General features: G+C 40.1%; 2 protein-coding genes across 3 annotated transcripts in view; one reads left to right on the top strand and one right to left on the bottom strand.

The window, feature by feature from the left end:
* The first annotated feature begins 5,527 nt into the window (after window positions 1–5,527).
* CRYBA1 (crystallin beta A1) lies at window positions 5,528–12,442 on the top strand. The gene is made up of 6 exons (XM_006042153.4): window positions 5,528–5,658; window positions 7,251–7,315; window positions 8,326–8,444; window positions 9,789–9,930; window positions 11,710–11,852; window positions 12,295–12,442. Exons 1-6 carry the CDS (start codon window positions 5,628–5,630, stop codon window positions 12,440–12,442), a joined length of 648 nt encoding a protein of 215 aa, XP_006042215.1. The 5' UTR covers window positions 5,528–5,627.
* A 762-nt stretch (window positions 12,443–13,204) lies between these two features.
* Window positions 13,205–23,524, bottom strand: part of NUFIP2 (nuclear FMR1 interacting protein 2) — a 28,144-nt gene continuing 17,824 nt past the window's right edge. Inside the window, exons 4-5 of one of the 2 annotated variants that reach the window (XR_006640818.1) lie at window positions 14,343–21,685; window positions 13,205–13,969 (exon numbers count right to left, since the gene is read on the bottom strand). Coding sequence is in view for 1 of the 2 variants with exons in the window: in XM_045164949.1 (XP_045020884.1) it covers window positions 21,633–21,685 (53 nt within the window). In the remaining variant the exon portion in view is untranslated. Of the gene's footprint in view, window positions 21,686–23,524 lie in introns of both variants that reach the window. The other variant, XM_045164949.1, reaches the window with a different exon arrangement.

Below are 23,524 nucleotides of genomic sequence, written 5' to 3'. Positions count from 1 at the left end.
GCCCTGGGCCTCATCCTGTGAGGCTCCCTGGGCCCAGAGGCAAGGCCAGGGGATCCAAGCCATTCATAAAGTTCTACTGAGCCTCTATCATGCCTGGCACGTAGCCCTAGTGTCAAGAAATTCAAGGTTCAAATCGACCACATTACATTTGGGGGTGGTCTCATTCTCCTTAATGTCTGGTGTGTATGTGTGTTCAGTCGCTAAGTCGTGTCTGACTCTTTGAGACCCTTTGCACTGTAGCCCGCCAGGCTCTTCTCTCCATGGGATCTTTGGGCAAGAATACTGGAGAGGGTTACCAATTTCTCCTCCAGGGCATCTTCCCAACCCAGGGATCGAACCCACATCTCTTGCGTGTCCTACGTTGGCAGGCAGACTCTTTACCACTGTGCCATCTGGGAAGTCCCTTAATGTCTTTTATCACCTCCAAATCTTAAAGCCCATCCCACTGGGCAGACAGTTACCCTACCTGTTCATGCAATGAGTGTGTGGACTTAGAACAGATTTCACAATCCATATCCGCCATAGATCAACGGTGTACAGAAAATACAACAGAAAAGTGAAAATGTTAGTCGCTCACTTGTGTCCATCTCTTTACGACCTCATGGACTGTAGTCCAACAGGCTCCTTTGTCCATGGAATTCTCAGGCAAGAATACTGGAGTGGATCACCATTCCCTTCTCCAGGGGATCTTCCCAACCCAGGGATTGAACCCAGGTCTCCAGCATTAATTACAGGGAGATTCTTTACTGTCTGAGCCACCAGGTGCTGTTAAGATGAAATAGAGAAAAATATTGGGGAAAAAAATGAACAAACGTGGTCTTTTCCAAATTCAAAGAAAAAAAATTTTGTTTTTTGGCCATGCCTCGCAGTTTGCAGGATCTTAGCTCCCCAACCAGGGACCCAGGCCATGGCAGTGAAATCATAGAGTCCCAACCAGCCCCACTGGCTGTCCAGAAATTCCCCAAAGGAAATATTTTTTACCTGATAAATATCTCTAAAATCTTTGCTGCTTGCTCCCACTAATCTCTGTGAGTATCTGGCACAAGATTCTATCTGATTTGGAACAATCAATAATATAGTTACCATTTATTGATGGCACTGGGTCCCATCACTGCCCTAAATGCCTTCATTTCCCTTCATCTGACAGCAATGGGTCAGGTAGGTATTATAATCTGACTTAATGTCAGAGAGGCAGGGTTGCCCAGAGGAAAGACTACAGCTTTTGGAGCAGATAGACATACATTCAAGACCCTGTTGAGTTCCCTGGCCCAGAACTTGGCTCCTCAGAACCTCAATTAACTCATCAGTAAAATGGGTATCATAATGACCTACTTCATGGGGTTGTTGTGAGGATAAAGGAGGCAGTGTCTGGTTCACAGTAAATGTTTCATAAGTTGTAGTTATTGTTATTAAAGATGAAGAGGAGAGACCCAAGCTCAGTTTAGGAGAAAGGGATACAAGCTGGTTTGCTCCCTTCATTCCCACTCTTGGAGTGGCTCTGCCCTGACTTTCCTGGAAGGAGAAGGCGGAGGTAATTGGAGCTTGGAGGCCATAACCATCAGAGGGCTAGGGAAGCAGCAGCTTCAGACAATGTCAGAGGGGGCATCCTATAGAACTTGGTTAAAAACCATATTCAGATGTTATTTGCAAAGTATGGTGGTAGCCCTGGAGGTGGGTGATCCTTCTCTGGCTTCCTTGAACTTAGGATAATTGAGGAAAACGGATGGAGAACAGGCTGGGGATACTTATAACTCTAGGAAAATTGGATGGATATTTGTAAATTGTTTGCACAGTGACCCTCATCGTCCCCCTCACAATATTTTTGTTCATGTGTTTGGACTTTTCAATCAAACGTAAATGCTCCATTTTTTCTTCAAAAATTAAAAACTGGCTAAAAAAATTGATTCCATCAGTCTTCATGGTTCTAACACTTCAATAGGGTGTTCAGTTCAGTTCAGTCGCTCAGTCGTGTCTGACTCTTTGAGACCCCATGAACTGCAGCACGCCAGGCCTCCCTGTCCATCACCAACTCCCAGAGTCCACCCAAACCCACGTCCATCGAGTCGGTGATGCCATCCAGCCATCTCATCCTCTGTCGTCCCTTTCTCCTCCTGCCCTCAATCTTTCCCAGCATCAGGGTCTTTTCAAATGAGTCAGCTCTTCGCATCAGGTGGCCAAAGTATTGGAGTTTCAGCTTCAACATCAGTCCTTCCAATGAACACCCAGGACTGATCTCCTTTAGGATGGACTGGTTGGATCTCCTTGCAGTCCAAGGGACTCTCAAGAGTCTTCTCCAACACCACAGTTTAAAAGCATCAATTCTTCTGCACTCAGCTTTCTTTATAGTCCAACTCTCACATCCATACATGACCACTGGAAAAACCATAGCCTTGACTAGACGGGCCTTTGTTGGCAAAATAATGTCTCTGCTTTTCAATATGCTGTCTAGGTTGGTCATAACTTTCCTTCCAAGGAGTAAGCGTCTTTTAATTTCATGGCTGCAATCACCATCTGCAGTGATTTTGGAGCCAAAAAAATAAAGTCTGATATTGTTTCCACTGTTTCCCCATCTATTTACCATGAAGTGATGGGACTGGATGCCATGATCTTAGTTTTCTGAAATGTTGAACTTTAAGCTAACTTTTTCACTCTCCTCTTTCACTTTCATCAAGAGGCTCTTCTTCACTTTCTGCCATAAGGGTGGTGTCATCTGCATATCTGAGGTTATTGATATTTCTCCCGGCAATCTTGATTCCAGCTTGTGCTTCCTCCAGCCCAGCATTTCTCATGATGTACTCTGCTTATAAGTTAAATAAGCAGGGTGACAATATACAGCCTTGACGTACTCCTTTTCCTATTTGGAACCAGTCTGTTGTTCCATGTCCAGTTCTAACTGTTGCTTCCTGACCTGCATACAAATTTCTCAAGAGGCAGGTCAGGTGGTCTGGTATTCCCATCTCTTTCAGACTTTTCCACAGTTTATTGTGATCCACACAGTCAAAGGCTTTGGCATAGTCAATAAAGCAGAAATAGATGTTTTTCTGGAACTCTCTTGCTTTTTCCATGATCCAGCGAATGTTGGCAATTTGATCTCTGGTTCCTCTGCCTTTTCTAAAACCAGCTTGAACATCTGGAAGTTCACGGTTCATGTATTGCTGAAGCCTGTCTTGGAGAATTTTAAGCATTACTTTACTAGCGTGTGAGATGAGTGCAATTGTGCGGTAGTTTGAGCATTCTTTGGCATTGCCTTTCTTTGGGATTGGAATGAAAACTGACCTTTACCAGTCCTGTGGCCACTGCTGTGTTTTCCAAATTTGCTGGCATATTGAGTGCAGCACTTTCACAGCATCGTCTTTCTTTATGGTTCTAACACTTCAATAGGGTGTAAAGCTCCCAAATGGAGATGCTGAGTGTATATGAAGCACAAAGACAACACAAGCATGTCAGTTGTGGCTAGAACTGGTAAGGACTATATGTCAGTTTCATCTCTGCCCCCAGAGTCATGTAACCCTGTCAGTTGTGGCTAGAACTGGTAAGGACTGTATGTCAGTTTCATCTCTGCCCGCAGAGTCACGTAACCCTGTCATTGGATGTCATTCATTCATTCAGAACATATTTATTGAGCCAAGACTTTTGTTCAAGGCTGAAGATGCAACAGTGAACAAGACAGAGCTCTTACCCTCATAAAGGATGGTGTGTAGAGGAAGAAGCAGATAATTAAGCCATCAGTTTGTTTTCAAAAACAGCCTTGTTTCTATAGAAAATATGTTCACATTGTTCAAAACTTGAAAAATACAGAAAAGTATACTATGAAAGGTTTTATCCTATATCCAAGCCCCAAGTCGTGTCTCGCTTCTGTCCTTGCAGCCCAGTATTTCTGGTTTCTACAGCAGTTTCCAAGCGTGCAATAATCCCACACAATTCAAGCCCCTGTTGAGTTCTTGAATAATTGATTATTGAAACCCATGCAATAATCAATAAGTACAGGGTGCCATGAGAGCACTTGATGGGGTTACCTAAGCCAGTCCAGGGGTTAAGGAAGGAAAGAAAGAAAGAATGAATGAACAAATGAACAAGTAAGTGTTTCCCTAAGATCCTCAACTCTGAGGACGAAGCAAAGGGAAGTTGAGGAGGAACCTCCAGCCATGAACAGCTGGTGCCTTGAGCCCTTGCACAGCCACCAGCCAGCCAGCACCTGCTACGATACTCAAGGCCACTCTGTCCTTTGCCAGCCACTGATCCAGATGCCACCAGTTAATCACGCAGCAGAAACATCCTAGGGTGGCACATTGTGTTAGCATCAGACCTGTCCACTGGGAATGTTCTGTTAAATCTGCAAATGGATTTTTGGTTCTGAGAAAAGAGGGGTCAGACAAACCCAAGTCACAGGCTGGAGAGATTCGCAGAAGGATTAAGAGAACTCTACTAGGAAGAGTTCCTTCCTCTTTCCAAGCTGCTGAGATTTTTTATAGTATCCATCACCAGAAAGAGAGTAGGGTGATACGTAATAATAAGCCTACAATGTGTCAGGCAGATAGTCTCCTTTTTTTGGAGGGAGGGGGGCGGTGTTGAGAGAGGGCTGAATGACTTGCCTGGTCACCCACCCAGGGGGTTTAGGATTGGAACTCACATCCGCCAGGCTCAGAGCCCTCCTCACCCACGGCATCTTCCTGCTCCTCACAGCAGCTACGAGGCTTGAACAAGACATCCTCCCCTTCTACAAGACACCCTCCCCTCCTTCTGGGCAGGCCCCCCAATTATCCCACACTACTCTCACCAGGAGCTCTGAACTTCCAGGGAGCAATCATTTTATCTGTTAGTGTATCTTGGGTTTGAGAGACTGCTAAGGGCCGAAAGCAGTGTATCAATATTAAAACAAACACCAAAAAAAAAAAAAAAACTTTTTAGCTCCAAATTTTAAAAAGAAAATTGCAAAATTAAAATGAATAAATATTAATATAGCACAGCTATAGGGAACTTCATGTCTACTAGGTGACTATACAATTGAATTCAACTCTTACATAGTTATTTGGGTTGGGCAAAAGCTTCATCTGGGTTTTTCTGTACCATCTTATGGAAAAACTCAAAATTTTTGTTCAACCCAATACATATAAATATGATATAGTAAAGATTTCTGAGCACACAGTGAGCTATTTTCTTTTTTTTTTTGGTGAACCACTTAAAAAAAAATAGAGTTCAGAATTGTCATAATCCTTAATTTTTAAACATCGACAACAAATGTATACCCCGTATGAGAAGGGAGGTGCATTTTGATGTGTTGATATGACACAAGGTCTTAGGAAGGTCCTGGGGTGGCGAGAGGAACCTGGAGAAGAGTGGAGGACAAGAACTCACGCAGACCTGTCCTCACATCCCATCTGCTCTGAGAGCAAGTCCACAGCAGCAGGGCCCGCACTGACAGCCTGGCCCACAGCAGCGGGGCCTCCCTGGATTTCTGTATCCCAGGTTCAAACAAAGCCCTGGGGGATGCCCGCCCAGCAGGCTGAGCCACCAAAGCTCCGGGATCAGGGGGAACAAAAGCCAAGGGAAAGCAGAGTGCTGACAGGGCCAGAGGCCGCTGGCCGCGGGGCTATAAAAAGCAGGAGCCACCGAGGAAGCAGCACCAGATGGAGACCCAGACTGTGCAGCAGGAGCTGGGTGAGTAAGGCCCCAAGGGGTGCTCTGGTCTTTCCTTTCCTCCCCCTGCCCAGGACTGGGGCCCCATCTTCCTGCCTTGTGGTCAGAGCCTCTCAGGATGGCTGGAGAAGATTGGGGAACTCTGGGGGGAAGCAGACTTCTCTTGCCACCCCAAAGGAGTCACTTACATGACCATAACCACTGCCCTAGCCACCATGGCTGGGAGGGGACTTAGGGGCCCCAGAAATGACAGGCTTCTAAGGCACGGAGGGAAATTGGGGAGGGGGCAGAGGTAGGAAATGCTTGTTCAGAGGTTCAGAATGGAAAGATACATCACAGAGTTTACATGCATTCATCTCTGGGCCAATACCAGTCAGAGGGAAAAGCCATGAATGGCTGTTTTGAATTAAGAAAATTGATGCATATGTCTGCCTTTCTTCCCTCTCTCCTTGTCCCCTCCCCACTGTCCTTCCTTCCTTTACTCTTCCTATCATCTTTTCTGTCTACCTTGCCTCTATGAGCCTCAATATCCTCATCTGTAAAATGGGGATAATGACAGGGCTTACCTCATAAGTTCATTGTGAAGATTAAATGTATTCAGGCAGGTAACACATAAAGAACAAGACCTGGCACAGAGCGAGCCATGGTTGTGTGTGTGTTAGTCGCTCAGTCATGTCCAACTCTTTGGGACCCCAAGGACTATAGCCCGCTGGGTTCCTCTGGCTATGGAATTTTCCAGGCAAGAATACTGGAGTGGGTAACCATTCCCTTCTCCAGGGGATCTTCCCGACCCAGAGATCAAACCCAAGTCTCCTGCATGGCAGATGGATTCTTTACCATCTGAGCCACCAGGGACACCCTGAGCCATGGTTAAGTGTTAGCTATTATTATCATCCTCTTTTCTTTCTCACTTTCCTTCAATAAGTCTTTTGATGCCACCTGTCCCACTCCTCCAACCCTCACCATCCCAACATGGGTTCAGTGTGGTCCTCCATCAATCACTCTGGAGACCCAGTCCCTGCTCCTGAGATGTTCACCCAGGACATATTCAATAGGAACATGCATCAGTGCTGTGATAAGCGCTGGGAAGGAGGAAAGAAAGCAAGTTGCCATAGGCTGGGGAAAGCAGCAAAGTCTCGGGAAGCAAGATGGAGGCTGGGTAGGTCTAGAAGACAGAGAGGCAGGGAGGGAATGGGAGCATGGCCGTGGACAGCTGGTCAGTTTGAGGGCTAGGCAGAGCCAGATAAGAGTGAGACCACGCCTTGGTGATATGAGGGGTCTGGACCAGGTGGTTGCCAAAGGGTTTATATTGGGGTATGTGAGAATGAGGCAAGGCTATAGTAGGTGCCTGGAGGCAGGCAAGAGAGTGAGAGCCACGTTTATTAAGTGGTCCTGGTATCTGTGCAGTGCTTTATCTGCATTATTGCTTCTCATCCTTATAATAACTCTGCACATTGAAGTTTTACTGATGCAAAATGACTGAGGCTCAGCTAGTGAGAGGCAGAGTCTGCACCAAAGTCTGTTTATTGGACTTCAAGCCTCTTTTACTTTCACCCGTGCCCCTCATCCCTCACCCCAGAGGCCATGACACTGGTGTGTGTTCTGTCTTCCAGAATCCCTTCCAACCACCAAGATGGCTCAAACTAACCCCATGCCGGGGTCTGTGGGGCCATGGAAGGTAAGCCCATCTCCATCACATGGAAAAATTGAGGAATCCATCAGGGCAGGGGGTGTGATACAACCTCAGAGTAGGACCCAGAGCTATGCTTTTCCATGGGACAGTGACCAGCCAGTAAAACATCAGTTTGTAAAGGAAGGGTCCAACCAAAGTCTAGATGCTGTCTCAGGAAGGCTCTCTCAGGATGCTCCCATTTGGACAGAAGGATGATCCTGGAAACCCTTATTGGGTGGGAGATGTTATCTAGTTTTCTAGGTCAACTCTCCTCCATACTGATAAAGTTATCTTAAAATAGAGCAGCCCAAGTGGATTATGATGTGGAGAAACTGAGGGCCCAGAAATGAGGACAGACTTGCCATCAGATCCCAAATCAATGATTGGATCATGGTTTCCTTCTGACTCCAACCTGAGGCTGACTGTAACCACTGCTTGAAGTGGCTGATCCTCAGCCACTGTTTCCCTCAGCACCCTTAACCTCCTCAGTGGATCAACTCTAAGTTTGGTTCACAGTTTTGGGAGCTGTCCTCTAGCCAGGTTCAAGAGTCAATTTCTAGTTCAGGGTATGAAAGGGGTTTATCACAACTCTCGCTTTACACATTAGGTTTCTATAGCAGGTACGGCTGAATAAGCTAAAAGTTAATTCACAGGGAGACCTTGGAGCTTCCAGAATCCTGGCTTTTGGGCCACACTTATGCAGAAAGCATGTTGGAATGAGTCCACAAATCCTTGGCTATGTCCACAGGGCCAGCTACCACGCCCAGCAGACGATTACTATCAGAAACCTGGCCCCACACCTCATCCCTATGGGCATGTGAACACTTCCAACCAGTGATATTACTTCAAACCCCTTCTTACCCTGTCTACACTGGAAGACACCTCATCAGGCCTCCTGGGCTGCAGCTAGTGATGAAAAACACTGGGTCAGACACAGGTTAAGATGTTGGCCTGGGCCTCTGTTCTTCCTGATGGACCACATTCTAGCTCTATTCTCCCATTTAATCCCATTTCAGATTACCATCTATGACCAGGAGAACTTCCAGGGCAAGAGAATGGAATTCACCAGCTCCTGCCCAAATGTCTCTGAGCGCAATTTTGACAATGTCCGGTCTCTCAAGGTGGAATGTGGCGCGTGAGTATCAACCTCAGCAGAATCTCAGGCCTCCTATTTCTGATCCCTTCAGACATGCAACCATAAAGATGGAGATCAGAGAATAAAGATCTTCCCCCAGACTCTAATTATTTCTGAGAGAGAAGCATCCATACCTAAGTAATCTCAAAAAAATTTTTACTGCATGTGCAATTCAGTAACTCAAAGCTAGAAGGAACATGAGCTTCTTCATGGCTTGGAATTGGATCTGGGGGAGATTAAAGAAATACACATCATGGAGTCAGGCAGTGAACGTTACCAGTTCTGTGCTTCTGGAGCCCATAGGCTTCTGCCTGGGGTTCTCTCAAAACAAGCCACAGGCCCCTTGAGTTTTTCTTGCCTACATAAAGTAGAGACGAAACTATCAAGCTACAGCCTCTTCACAGCTAACTCCCCTTCTACATGTCCCAGAGCAGACACTGTGAGCTAATTTCTCTATATACAAAGGAACTCAACTCCAGAGAGTCATATTAGTTTCTAGCTAGTCTTTCAGGAGTTTCTTGGTGGTGATTAGTTTCCTTGGCAAGGAAGACCGTCTCGTTTTGTTTTCCTGCTCTTGGCAGGTTAGTTGAGTCCTTCATCATCTGAAAACATTTCACTGAGCCTGAAAACACAAAGGCTAGGTCTAGGCAGAGCTGGCTGTGTATGTAGATAGGCTTCTACAAGTTGCTCACCCCCAACTTAGAGCTCTTCAACCCTCAAAGTGAAATACTTTAAGGTGTCATCGGTAACTAAGACCTGGTTGAAAAAGGTTAATCTGAGGTGTTTTAATAAATAAGGCAAAATAAATAAATCAGGCATATAGAGGTCTGCAGGAGAAAGAACCCACGAAGTGATAAGGAAACAAGAGATTTAAGTCATCCATATGCTGCTTATTCATCTCTTTGCTTCCTTAGAAAGAAGCAAATAGGTTTGGCTGGAGCCAATGCCATAGTCTGGGGTCACAAAGAGACGGACACGACCAAGTGACTGAACTCAACTGAATGCCCTAGTCACTAGATCCTGAACCTGGAGCTCTAAGTAGAGAATATAGCACCTTGAGGAGAAAGGAAATATAATTTCAGAATGACATTGCCAGTACTCATTACTCAAGCCAGTGAAGTAGACCTCTTCAGTAGACAATCCCAAAACAAATAGATTTACAAACCTGCACAGTGCAGCTGCCAGCTCATTCCCCACCTCTTGCGATAAATGTATGACTTTGTATGGCTCTGTCGGAACTGGCTATTTCACCCACTGTTAACATCTAAAACAAAAGATGCTTTCTCCCTGCGGCCATGTAAGCTCTGAACACCATGAACAAACACCATTACTTGTCTTTGGCAGCTGGGTTGGTTATGAGCATACCAGCTTCTGTGGGCAACAGTTTGTCCTGGAGAGAGGAGAGTACCCTCGCTGGGATGCCTGGAGCGGGAGTAATGCCTATCACATCGAGCGCCTCATGTCCTTCCGCCCCATCTGTTCAGCTGTGAGTCCTTGAGATTTTCATTTCTGTGCATGTGGGGGATGGATAAGAGAGGGTGCATATGGACTGACTTTATTTCCCATCAGTTGGTTATGCTGAAATGTGGTAGGAAGAAGATAAAAGTATAAAGAGAAAAACACAAGTCTGCCATTTTATTTTTTTCTCTCCTAGACATTTTCATTAAGCCAAAAGGGTGGGCCTTCCTGGGCTTCCCTGGGGGCTCAGTTAGTAAAGAATTCGCCTGTCAACGCAGGCCTTGTGTCAGGAAGATCCTCTGGAGAAGGAAATGGCAGCCCATTCCAGGGTTCCTGCCTGGGAAAATCCCATGGACAGAGGAGCCTGGTGGGCTACAGTCCATGGAGTCACAAAGAGCCGGATACAACTTAGCGACTAAACAACCAAGGGCCTTCTTAGAGGTGGCAGGAAGCAGATATTCAGATCTTCAAAAGTGCAGTAGGATAATTAGAGCACTTGGCATGCAGTAAATCCTTGAACAGTTAAATTTCAATCTATATACTATTTTACCTAGAAACAGGGAAAAGGTGAAGTAACCCTTTAGTACGTGGGATGACTGAAGAAATAGGCAAGACTCCCAGTACCTCTTATCTTTGATTCATAACTCTAACACTAAAGTGAAGTCGCTCAGTCGTGTCCGACTCTTTGCGACCCCATGGACTGTGGTCTACCAGGCTCCTCCATCCATGGGATTTTCCAGGCAAGAATACTGGAGTGGGTTGCGGTTTCTTTCTCCAGATCTTCCCAACCCAGGGATTGAACCCAAGTCTCCCGCATTGTAGGCAGACGCTTTACAGTCTGAGCCACTAGGGAAGTCATACACTAAGCATTACTCAATTATGCATCAGAATGGGATGCTTCTCCTCTGTGGAGAACTCAAGCACAAGCAGCGTGATCTTCAGGGGTGTGCTGAACAATGATCCCTATATTGGGAATAAGGCTGGGCTGAAACCTTTTCAAATACTCATCTGTATCATGTGATTTTTCTCATGATTTTAGTTAACGATCTCATCTTAAAGTCCTACCAAAATTCAAGCAGTGGAGATGCTAAACAGCTCTAGAACTAAAAAGTATTTCCCTATCTGGATGTGTTTTCATTTTAACTCCCGATTTCCGCCCCCCTCAAATGTATACTTTACACATAGTAAAATGCACAAATTCTAACTGTATATTCTTATATGAGTTTTGAAAAATATCCATACCCACCTAATACCCTGACCAGATACAGAACAATTCCATTGCCTCATAAAATTACCTGGTGTCCCTCTCCAATTGCTCCTTTCCACTATCACTAGGGCTAATTTTGCCCGTTTCTGAACTTCATAAAGGTCAGTCTCTGCCTTCTCAATGCTTGTGTAGTCCTCATGTCCCCTACCAGACACGTTTTTTCCAATGCTGTGTGCGTGTACCCACCCCACCCCCAACACACACACAGACTTACTTTTCCTCTCAACTTGTAGAACCTTTTCCACATTAGTATTAATCCTTAGTCAGCTGTCTCAACTATTTTTTCCTGCTGTCATATTTTCTTTCACTGGTCTCTTGTGGTTCCAAACGATACCAGTTATTTGTACATTTTTAATGTCATAGTATTAAACTGGATTATACAGGATTACGGGTAGTTTTTTAAATCTCTGTATTGCATGAAGTATTTTTACATGCACTTTCTTCTGTAAACCAGGGGCATTTTGAGTTTGACAAATGTAAAGAATTACGATGACAAGCCTCAACACTGGTGCTAAACTGAAAAAAACTTCTGTATTACAGAATCATAAGGAGTCTAAGATTACCATTTTTGAGAAAGAAAATTTCATTGGACGCCAATGGGAAATCTGTGATGACTACCCCTCCTTGCAAGCCATGGGTTGGCCCAACAACGAAGTTGGCTCCATGAAGATACAATGTGGAGCGTAAGTGCAAAAAACAGGGTTGGAGCACATTTCAAAAACTCTTGCAGTTGTAAACCTTATGAATATTAATGTATCAATGGTCGTGTATTATCTGAATTCACACATTGATGTCCCATTAGTATGACCGTCACATTCTAGCTATTAGAACTCTGAATCTCAAGTTTTTGGTACCACTATCATTAACCTCAGTTTTTTCTCCCCCAAACATTCCACTACAGAAGGACTTAACGTTGACTATTCTCATACCTCTTTTCCACAACTTTCAGCTGGTTGTAGGCACCTGTTCATACATGCTGCCTGATAATATTTAGGATTGCTATTAATTTTTAAGCCTAAAAGCATTCCATACTATTGCGTTAGGGAAACCAGAGGCTCAGGTTTGGGGGATGTTTACCAGGTCTCTAGCTAGTTTTAATAACCTGATATCCTCTGGGTCTTCCAGCTGGGTTTGCTACCAGTATCCTGGGTACCGTGGCTATCAGTATATCTTGGAATGTGACCATCATGGAGGAGACTACAAACACTGGAGAGAGTGGGGTTCTCATGCCCAGACTTCCCAGATTCAATCCATTCGCCGTATCCAACAGTAGTGGATTAAAAGCTCCAAGTAAGAATTCCTCAAGCATGAGACCTTCCTAAACAATCTAGAATAAAATATATGTTCTGCTGATATTGCTTCCAAATGTTAGCTGCTGAAATACACAATAAATGTCATTAAAAAAAAAAAAACCCCAACAACTTTGTAGACTGAATGCTTTATAGAAATCACATTTACATGGCTAAGAATCTTTAAAGACAAGCTTTCATAAAACCCCAAGTTCCCTTTGGTGTCCTTGCAAGTAAGTCATTACGAGACCAAGGACAATGGTCCTCTATTTCAAAGAACATTAAAGCATATAACCCAAATCTATCGGTCTATATAGTGACAGACACACTTTTGGTAATTGTTTTTCATCTTTTCTCTTTTTCTCCTTACTCCCATTCTAACACTGATGTTAGCACTGCTATTTTTTCACCTGTGACAGATCACTGCTAAACAAACTTAGGAAGCTTCTCAAATTGTCACACTGTTTAGCTCAATTTTGGCTTATTTCAACTGTAAGAACATAAGGCTCGGTGTCATGACAAAACACAGCATAGCTGTTCTCACAGAGGTGATTTTTCCATACATATGCAAATTCTAAGCACCTTAATAATCTGATTAGGAATTTATGACTATGCTATATTTAAGCCTTAAATTATTTGTACATTTGACCCATTTAAAAAATATTACCAATGTCACAATCTTACCTTAGTGCTCAGTACATTTTTTTGAATTAAAGCACACAAAAGATGATAACACAAACACCTTGGAAACTTTAAAATTTTTTATTCAACAATGTACACTTATTGTCTCTTAATTTGATCTACAAATTTCTCAAGTTTTTTTTTTTCTGATAAAATAAGTCAATCTGGGTATGGATGTAGAGTGCTTGTAATTTATATTTTTAAAACACTGAACATGAAGTAAGACATCAATAAAGGAAGATCATCACGTAACTGACACTTCCTCAGAATCCATGACATCAAAAACAGCTATGGCAAATACCTAAGCATTTAGCAAAAGAGGAAATCTCTGGCCACTGCTCTTATTATCTAGAAAAGGCCTATCTTTTTGATTGGGCAAAACAAACACTTAAAGGACATTTTTAAAATTGGGAGACAGAAGGGAAAAATCCTCTCACATAATTGTAGCCCACTAATTGTCCCTTCCCCCAGATTAAGAGGTAACAGCTCCTAAGTGCTAATGCACACAAGACACAGAAATTACTTCGCTCCTCCAATACATTCCAAGACTGAACATGTGAACTACTGACAGATGCTGAGGAGTAGCCATAACCATCAAAGATGATGCTATACTCCTGCATTCATGCCTTTTAAGGCCATGCATTATGGGCCACCTTTTGCATTCTGACTAGTAGACTTCATTTTTAACTGTCACTTCCAGGGAAGACACAGAAGGGCGGGCTTGCTGTGTTTTCAGTCAACAACATACATTAAGAGCACACTTGATGATAGAGAAGGTAATCCTCTTCTATACATAGGAAAAACATAAAACGGAAATATTTCTTTTATATCTAGGAGCAAGGGGAAAATACCATTAGTATTATCTCTACTTAAACATATTAGCCTCTTCTACGAAGGTCCGGAAGAAAATACAAAACAATCTTTTAAAAGATGATTTGACAAAACCTGGCCAGTACATCTACACAATCCTTTAAGTACACAAACATGTGAAGTAAAGCTATTTAGTACATGCAGACTGCAGCAATGAAATCAAATCAGCTCAATTTCTAAACTTGTTCTAATCAGCTTGGGCAGTTTTAAAGAGATACACATTATCTTTAACTTGTGCTTTGATCTTTAAACAACTGAATGATTCTAAATCTCAAGTCAATCATTCAGTAAACCAAAATTTATGCTAAAGCAAAGGTAAAAAGCTCATCCTACCTTTAAACCAGGTTTAAGACATAAAATTGTCACAAAACTCCATGTGGTAAAGGTCCTTCCTTCATTTCAGTTTCAACCACTTTTCATTTCTATTTGATCAAATAAACCAAAATTTCATTGGAGTATCCAACAGTTTGTAAAGCTGATAAAACTGCCCTGTTTCAAAAAAAAAAAAAAAGCCCTTTAGCAGACACGAGTCAAGCTCTCATTTTAAAACTATGTTATTAAAATAGGTGCCAATTTTTCTCTCTTCTAGTTCCAATGATGAACTAGCCCAGAACTCTAACTTTGAGCCATGTTTCTACAGATGGTAAAGCTAAGAGCAGCAAAGTAATAAGGATAGGTCACTTTTGGTAATGACACACAAATTAAACTTTCAAAACATGTGCATAGCTTTATTCATCTACTTAGATCTAACCTTTTCATGGAGCTTCAGCAAAATTCGAGTGTGCAAAATGCATTCTAAAACGTAATGCAAGCAAAGCTTTTCACATTTACACTGGCAGAAAATACAGAGAAACTAACAAGCCACAGTAGGGAGAGTTCAGATCTTTTCTTTTTTTAATGACAAGAATTGCACAGTTCATTATTTTGAGACAATTGTTGCAGACATAAATATTTAAAATTTTCTAAGCAAGGTGCTTTAACAATAAAAAATTTTAAAGTTGGGAAGAGCCAATAACTTGGATCATAGCTCACAAAGAATTCCAAATTAAAGTGGACTCTTATCTCCCTAGATTTTGCAAACAATGCTTTTTATAACACTTTATAACACTAAGGGAACAGCAAGCTGAAACTTTTTTTCAAAGCACACAAGTGGTGTCATCACATTACTTGAAGAAGGTGCTGAGCGGGGAGGGAAGGGAATTATCTTTTTACTATTTCCCACTACAGAACAGCCACTAACAGACTAAGAACAAAACGAAAAAAGAAAAAGAAACAACCAAAAGAGTAACTTAAATCACCAGTTTATAAAACAGTTCCAGTTTGTGACAAGATCTATAACAGAGAGCACCAGTTGGGCAATAGAATGAACATCTCATACTGCATAAAAATTAGTGAGGTGGTTAAGAACCATCAACTATCTCAGGCATTGTAACATGGCCTTTCCAATTTTATTGTTTTTTTAAAATATACATGCAAGGCACATTGATATAAAAATAGATCTCTGGCCAACAAATATATTAAATAAGCAAATTAAAATTTTGGCTTTGCAATATTGGCAACATCAAAATATAATCAGATAGCTTTGGACCACGTATCTTTCTCATATTCCTCCACCCCATTTGGTGTTTTTCCTCCATCATAATTGGGTTCAATCTCCTTCAAGTATGTGCTTGAGAAATGACTTTTCCTCATGTCAAGTAGCAAGTTTATCTTTGCTAAGTAAAAATACACTAGAGAAGCAGAATAGTTGGTTTTGATTGATTTGACTAAACTAAATCAGATTGGCTTGGGGCAATGTTACTTCTCCTTTGTATACAAACAAACTGCCCAGTATATATAGTAGACAATTGATTTCTTTCCAGATCAGCAACAAACCAGTACTACTATTTCCTTTAAGCCATTCTTCCCAACTTCTCTTTTTGAGGCAGAGGGAATAATAGAAGCAAAATTAAAAGATTTTCAGTAGTAGAAGACATTTTAAGGCCAAAATGTGTAATACTAACAGAATTTGTATTTTCCTAAGTTAATATCCTTCACAGGCCAATACCATAAAAAACTTTTTGTACTGATCTCCTCCCAAAGGGAATTTTAAAATCCAATCACTTTTGCTAGTGGCTGTGCTACAGGAAAGGTAATCAAAGCAACCTATAAAGGTATGGTATATAGTCACGTAAAAAGTGCATCACATTCTTGATTTTTCAGTTTCTCATAGCAGCAGCAGGATTATTCCAAGACAGAAAATAGTTGTATTTTCATCCTAAAATGCAACAATACCTAATGAAATGTATTCAGTATCATGAAAGGATTTTCCTCCATGGAGGATAAATGAAACAGATTAATAAGACAAACAGGGGCAAACTAAAGGCATTCATTCATATTTACATATTAAAACCACTTTTGTTAACACCAAATCTTTACACCTAGCAAAAGTAATATTTAAGGATAAAGCAGACATTACTAAAGCAGTATCCATTTTTGGAGCCTAGTTTAGCACCTGAGGAGAGGATATATGGAAAGCTATAATTTACCTCAAGTTGGTTTGTTGGTCTTTAGAATAAAATTTCAATATGCAATCAAAGTGAAACTGGATTGGAAAATAAATGTTTGCAGCTATTTTAATAAGGCTGTAGAAAAGGGATACTGCAGTATTATAAAATGGCTTTAGAACTCTGGACATAAAACTTTATAGGGAAGTACGAATCAGCAATCCCATTTGTGAGGACGGCTGTTTCATACATTTCTAGCCCGGAATTGCTATTTGACTCTCCCAGTAATGCAAAAGCAACATACCATTCATACTTCACTGGGTGTTTTTGTTGTGCAGACAATTTAAAACTTCTATTTGTAAGCTCCTTCTTGAGTAGCAGAATGGTGTGGAATTTAATTAAAACCCAGTAAACTTTGAGTGATGTAAATTTTGCTTTTGAATGAAGCCAATGACTGACTCATCCTTCTTTAAACCAACCCATGGTGGTCCTTGTTCTCACACATCTGAACAGATTGATGTATATTTTTAAAAAAAACATTTTAAGATAATTAGAAGCAGAAGCCCAACTTTCTCACTATAAAAGAATCCTGGTGCTCTGTCAATTAGTTAATGAAAATAACATCTTTATTAAGAACTAATAACCTAATGCGTCTCTGCAAACATAAAGCAGCTTTTCTCCTAGTCTTATCCTCTGGCCCCTCCCCTTAAACAAGTTAACACTTTGGGTGGGGGGGAAGATGAGCAAATTTTACCCTTTCTTTTAAAAATTCAACAGTAAAATTATGGGTAGGACTACTGAAAGACACTGCCTGATCAGAATCTACAACTGGTGCAGCATTAACGAACTTGATCATAACATGTATTTGTTCCACTATAGTCTGTTGTACACAGTTAGCACAGGTATACAAGAGGGATCATGTGTTATTTGAGGATATGGCCCAGTGATAGAACTATACTCATAATCCTTGGAAACTGTGGACTTTTAATCTATTTCTAGAACTTGAGGAAGAAAGTCTTGACACGATGACTTCCTCCTTAGAGGAGTTTAAAATCAAACAATGTTCTCTTCCCAATTTCCTTGACTGTGGCCATTTGGTACATCACAAATTTCACACTAAATGGCTTTTTTGTATTTTAAAAAGTTTACAGCAAAAAATAAACCATTAGATGCCTCCAGTTGGGTTAGCAACAAGCCTAACAACCAAGCACGAAACTACTGCTGCTATGTAATGTTTTGTGAAGAAACACATTTTGTCTTGTGGACAACACTCATAATTGAGGTTTGCCGTATTTCCCCTAGAAACTGTTATTTGAAAAAACAATGCAGCACTTTTTTTTTTCCTTTATAAAGTTTTTGCCAAGATTCTGTGATTAGGAAAGCAGATGATTAAGGAAAACAGCAAAATTCTAAACCTCTCCAGCCATTTATTTCAAGAAAAAACAAACTGGCATTAACAAATTCCTAGTTATTGTCTATCCCCTCCTAGAAAGTAGAGGAGGAAGTGCTAACTATAGATGCTGTAAATACACTGTATGTGAAAGCTCATTACTAAAGTCAGAGTAAAGGCTATGGAATTAACTTCAGTTCATTAAAGTGGGGTGAACGAAGAGAAAGATAAATACACCCTGTCTTTTGAGGGGAAGGGGAATTATTCAAGACATCTACGAGAGTGGTATGTGACGCAGACACCTACAATCAAGGCAGATTTAAAAAGAAATCTTCACCCATAATTAGTATCTTCATAGCTATTAAAAAAATAGGTCATGATTTCATTCTTAGTGCCATTTTTCAAATACTATCCTTTTAAGGATTAAAACCACCTGACTTTATTCTGTGTAATGAAAACAAATGGCACAAAATAAATACAAGTTCATTCTCTGAATACTAATATAATGTCTTACACACATTCACTTACTAATTTTTAATATTTCCTTCTCTCACACACACACAAGCACTCAACAAACACACAGACACACACCTTTTCAGTCTTTATAATGGAGGGATGTTAAAAATCCCCTCTAGACTGTATTTGGTTTATGCTACAGTACTAATACTCTGAGTTGAAGAAAAATTCTTTATACCGAACAATAACACATCAACGTTATTTAAATGTGCTAAATTAATCACAGCTGAAGTTTAGAAGCTTACACAAAATAATCAGGAAACAGATCAACTCTTTAAGATTTTTTTTTTTTTTTTTAATAAGTGCTCTGTAAGGAATTGTGTGAGGACCTAAGAAGAAAGATTGCGACAAGTAGAGTTAAGTGTTACCAAACAGCACAAAGGAGATATGTCCCAAAGTCCTGCTTGTACCTAGGCAAGTAAGTCCATTAACCCAATGCCCCCAAAATACTGACAGTTAATATGATGGGGCACTAGGGTTCCAGAAGGTAAAGAGACATCCCTAACTCTATACCTCTAACCATATAATGAAGGAAATTTCAGTGGGGGAAATCAAAGTGAAATGTTGCGTTGTTTCCTTTAGAAGGGAGACTCAAAGACCTTTGGACAAACAGAGAAGGGAGACATTCTCTTTTTGGCTTCTCTAAACAGAGAGGCCTGAGGGATACGGAAGGGAAGTAGGAAAGCAACAACAGCCTGTCAAAGATATTTTGAAGATAAACATTGCTTCTAAATTAAAAATTCAGATGGGGGCTGTTTTTCTAATTCCTTTCAAAATATATATTCGTTCAACCTCTGTATATCACAAACCCAGAAAGTTTCTTGTGAGTTGTGAGACAGAAGAGCTTTCAAATACCAGGCAAGCAAAATGGATGTTTAAAAAAAGGGGTGGGGGGCGGCGGGGAATGAGGACGAGAAGAGAGGGAGAGAATCTGGCCCTAAGGCGACAAGTGGTTACACAAGGCAATTGAACACACAGCAGAACTTTAAAACCTATAAAACAAACTGGAGCCTTTTTTTTTTCTTTAATCAACCTTGTATCTTTTTTTTTTAACCTTTTGAAAATTTTTATTTAAAAAAAAAAAAAAAAACACAAAACACAGACTTCTTTCACTTCAGTATGTGGTATGATGCATTTTCCAGTTTGTTCAATGCTTTAAAGCTCAAGGATGCCTCTGCTTTCAATTGTACATGGGCCTGAAGCATCCTAGCTTTTGGCAAGCAGGCAGGAGACTCAACAAAAATCAAAATAGAACAAGGCAGACTAAATGCAGGGCACATCTGTAAACATATTATACATTTGAAAATTACAACATCCGTAAAAGTGATACAGTTTACAGGTGAAATGAAACTATCTGGAACTGGCCTACCACAAGTTTCTGAACCTGGACTGATACAATAAGTTATCTTATATATATATATATTATGTATAAAAGTTTTGTTTACATCAAGTGGAATTGGCAATCCATGCTTATACTTTTAAAATCTAAGCAGGGCAGAAATCCAGACTATAAAGATATTTTCTCTACTCTATGCTGAGTCCAACAGCTTCTTTCACAAACTACTTGTTAAAAGCCTCAAATAATCAAACAAAACATGAAAACTCATCCATACTACAGTCGCTCAAAACTGGACATTTCTTAAGCAAAAGGGCTGAGCAAAAAGTAGCTACTTCCTCCCCAAATAACCCTGGGGATCCAGTCTACTTTTATTAGAAGACTACATCTCTATGTATAAATACCCTGCTATTTTAACCTGTATTTGACATACATGGATATACTAATTTCTGTGTTTGTGTGTGTGTGAGACGCGATGCTATGTCAGGCCAGAGAACTTGTTTTTATGCCACTAACATCACCCAACCTTATATTGGACCCTTAGTTTCTGCACACACAAAAAAATTTATTTTAGCATGCTATATACAAGCTGCAGTGCAACAGGATGGTAATGTGATAAGACAGGGCTGATGCTCTTCTCTGCCCAAAAGAAAATTTCCAGAATTTCACATTATTTTCCTTAAAAAAAACCCATTTGCTCTAGTAATAAAATATATTTATTAAGATATAATTAGAAGCTAATAAGCTCAGAAGTATAGTTTGCATGAAAACACACCTTCTATAGGCAGGGTTTATTACCTCCTCACTGGCTAAAAACATGAAGTTTTAGTTTTCATGGACTTTTTTCTTCACCTTTTAGATTTCTGAGAAATTAAAAAGAATTTACAGAAAGGTACAGAAGTTTCTCTTCAGATGTTTGATGAAAAACAAGAAAAATAGCACATTTAGTGTTAGTGACAGAGAGCAAGTCTGGAGCACCTACAGTTGAAAAGCAGAATACATTTTTGCTCCCACTTATACAGTTACGTTAGAACATGGGCACAGGAGGATTTTTCCAGATTAAATATCTAAAGCCAATTATTTGTTCTGTAACTTTTGTTTAAATGACACTCATGAAGTTTTTACTTATTAAAGTCCAATAGGTAACCAAAGCCAAGTGAAACTATGTACCACCAACTACTTCAGAACTGTAGAACTTCAATGCCCTCCCCTATCCCCCCACCCCACAAAAAATAAAAGAAAACAAAGAAAATATTTCCCAACACCCCACAGAGGCTGCTTATTCCTGGCAAGACATGCAAATCATATTTACTAAAAAAAAAAAAAGACCCCTGCAAACTTCAAGGCATTTTATCCAGCATTCTCGCAGGGTTCAAAGTATAACCAAAAGATCAAGGGAGGAGTGGGGGAAAATGTTGAATCATTCTGGGTTCCCCGTGATTAGTGTATCACTTTAGTCACAGAACAAGATACAGAGATCTTTTAAAGTGGATTTGCCTTTCCAGTGGGTCATTTGTTGCCCAAGGTGATGACAGCAGGAACTTTAGAACCACGCTTGTTAATAAGTCCATATTCATTAATCACTTGCATTCACACTTAAAAACAAAAACTAAAAACAAAACAAAACAAAACTATTCAGTACCGGAGATTAAATAACCATGTGTAGTCTCTTGAAATAAATTTGTTTCCTTAAGAAGTCTAATTACTTTCAGTTGCCTTTTTTTAAATAACTATATATATATAATGTATATATATATATATTTGTATATATTATCCTGTGATTCTACTTATGGTTCCTCTGCTGCGTTGAAGATCTAGGAGCATAAAAGCCTTGTGTCCCCCATGAACGGTGGCTCTAATGCTGCAGAAAGGTTACAAATAGGCAGTCTGGTCCTTCATTGATCTGGACTATCCATGGCTTCATTGTAAGTGATTATCCTTTTGGGATCTGGAGGGAAGGTTAAAACATAAACACATAAATAAAAACATAAATAAAAACAAAGTCTGAAATTCCCATGTTCAAAAAATAAATCCCAATAACCATCATGTAAACTGCCCTCTTTTATGAAAACACAATTTAAAGACCATTTCCTCTTTGTATTAACACACGTGTGACCCACTTTTCCTCAACCCATTTCAATGGATTCCCAGGAACAAGGTCCTGTTGCCAGTGAGGAAGACCACATATTAGAGGGTTGAGTTCAGTTAACCAGGACAATGTGCTTCTACTGACTATAAAAGCAGCACATTTGAAAAAAGCAGACAAAATTTAAGTCCTCAATAATCCAACACTTTAAATAAAAACTCAGATTTATTTTCTTTTGTTCCTGGCAAAATGAAGTCAAAATTTATTTTAAGCAGTGAGGATTGTCTAGTAAAGAACTGTTCAAGTTAACACCTAACACCAAAAACTTCAGGTTAACAAGTCTGGCAGAACTATCACTTCAGTTTAATTATGACTTATTTCTTCCTTCTAATTTCCCACAGTACCTCCAGACTTTATTCTCAGCAACAGCAAAAACCTGTGGATATCCTGGGCTCAAGTATAAAACAGTCAGAATGTGTTTGGCCAAACATCCCAGCGTTATTTTAAATTTCCATTATTTATCTGTATGCCCCCCTCTTCTGGAGAGCAAAGATTGCATTACATACTACATCTATCTATCCTAAGAACTTTTAATCATACACATGCTTTAGTAAAAAAATAGGAAACCAATAAAACTTGCTATCTAACAGAAAAGTATAAAGGCCTGAACTGAAAACAGTATCAAAAAACTCAAGCTCACCTCAGGCTAAGAATCAATCTAATTTTGTCCAGAAACAATATCCTTTCTAGAACTTCAAGGGACATCCACTAGCAACTTGCTATGAAGATAATATTTATTCTTAATAGTTAATAACCATTTTAAAGTGAAAAACAGGTAGGTTTACTTTTGCAGAGTATATTTTGTAGACTACGTGTTTAAATAAAAAGGCACACAGAGAGCAACACAAAATAAGAACTTCTTAGTTATTTTCAGGCCACAGCTGTGTTAGACAAAAAATATTTGGACTAAGAATAAGAAAGAGCAATGTTGGAAAATCAGGGAAACTTACTTTTTAGTCTGGACACTTTAGTTTACACTCTAGTTTACATAGATTACATAGTAACCTCTCTGTGCCTCAGTTTTCTAATTTGTAATAAGAAAATAGAATTTCTAATGTCTCTCAAGTTCTGAAAATCTAGGACTTTCACATCTGTCTGCAATTCACTTATTTTACCCAGCAAAGTGTATGGAAAGTGGGATCCAATTCAGTTACAGAGCTCTGAAAGCCAAAACCTATCAATATTAACCTATCAGTTTCAGTGACTAACTCTCTAAACTAAAACTCACTTCTATTTCAGGTATCCCACAGCAAATATATTTTATTATATTTGGACAGAAGGTACTCAGTAATTAGGACAACCAATTTCAGTTTTTTGAGAACTCCAACACAGATAAAGATTGACCATAAGTGGAAACATTTATGTTGGTTTTCTAGATTAAAAAATATTTTTGGTCTTCTTATCTTTATATTCAGGGAGGAAAAATATTCACATTCTTTACACAGCAGGTAAAAACTACACTCACATACATTCTTTTCACTTACAGTATTACCCTGTCTTTAGCAGTCCTGGTATGGCAGCTATTATCCTTTGGTTGTAGTTATTATTAAATAACTTTAAAATACAAAGTCTAGTTATTTGGTGGGCCACTATTCATATTATTCCCACCCAAAAATAATGTATTGTAACTAGTGATTAGTA

The sequence above is a fragment of the Bubalus bubalis genome, chromosome 3 (genome assembly GCF_019923935.1).
Source record: "Bubalus bubalis isolate 160015118507 breed Murrah chromosome 3, NDDB_SH_1, whole genome shotgun sequence".
Taxonomy (NCBI): Eukaryota; Metazoa; Chordata; class Mammalia; order Artiodactyla; family Bovidae; genus Bubalus; species Bubalus bubalis.
The sequence above is the reverse complement of the archived record's forward strand: the minus strand, read 5'-3'. Positions and strand labels throughout refer to the sequence as shown.

What these genes read in the sequence shown, in the direction of transcription:
- CRYBA1 (XM_006042153.4), top strand. Translation starts at nt 5,628, where the DNA reads ATGGAGACCCAGACTGTGCAGCAGGAGCTGG. An exon ending in GACTGTGCAGCAGGAGCTGG is followed by an intron (nt 5,659 to 7,250) that starts GTGAGTAAGGCC and finishes TCTGTCTTCCAG; the next exon opens with AATCCCTTCCAACCACCAAG. An exon ending in TCCGCCCCATCTGTTCAGCT is followed by an intron (nt 9,931 to 11,709) that starts GTGAGTCCTTGA and finishes TCTGTATTACAG; the next exon opens with AATCATAAGGAGTCTAAGAT.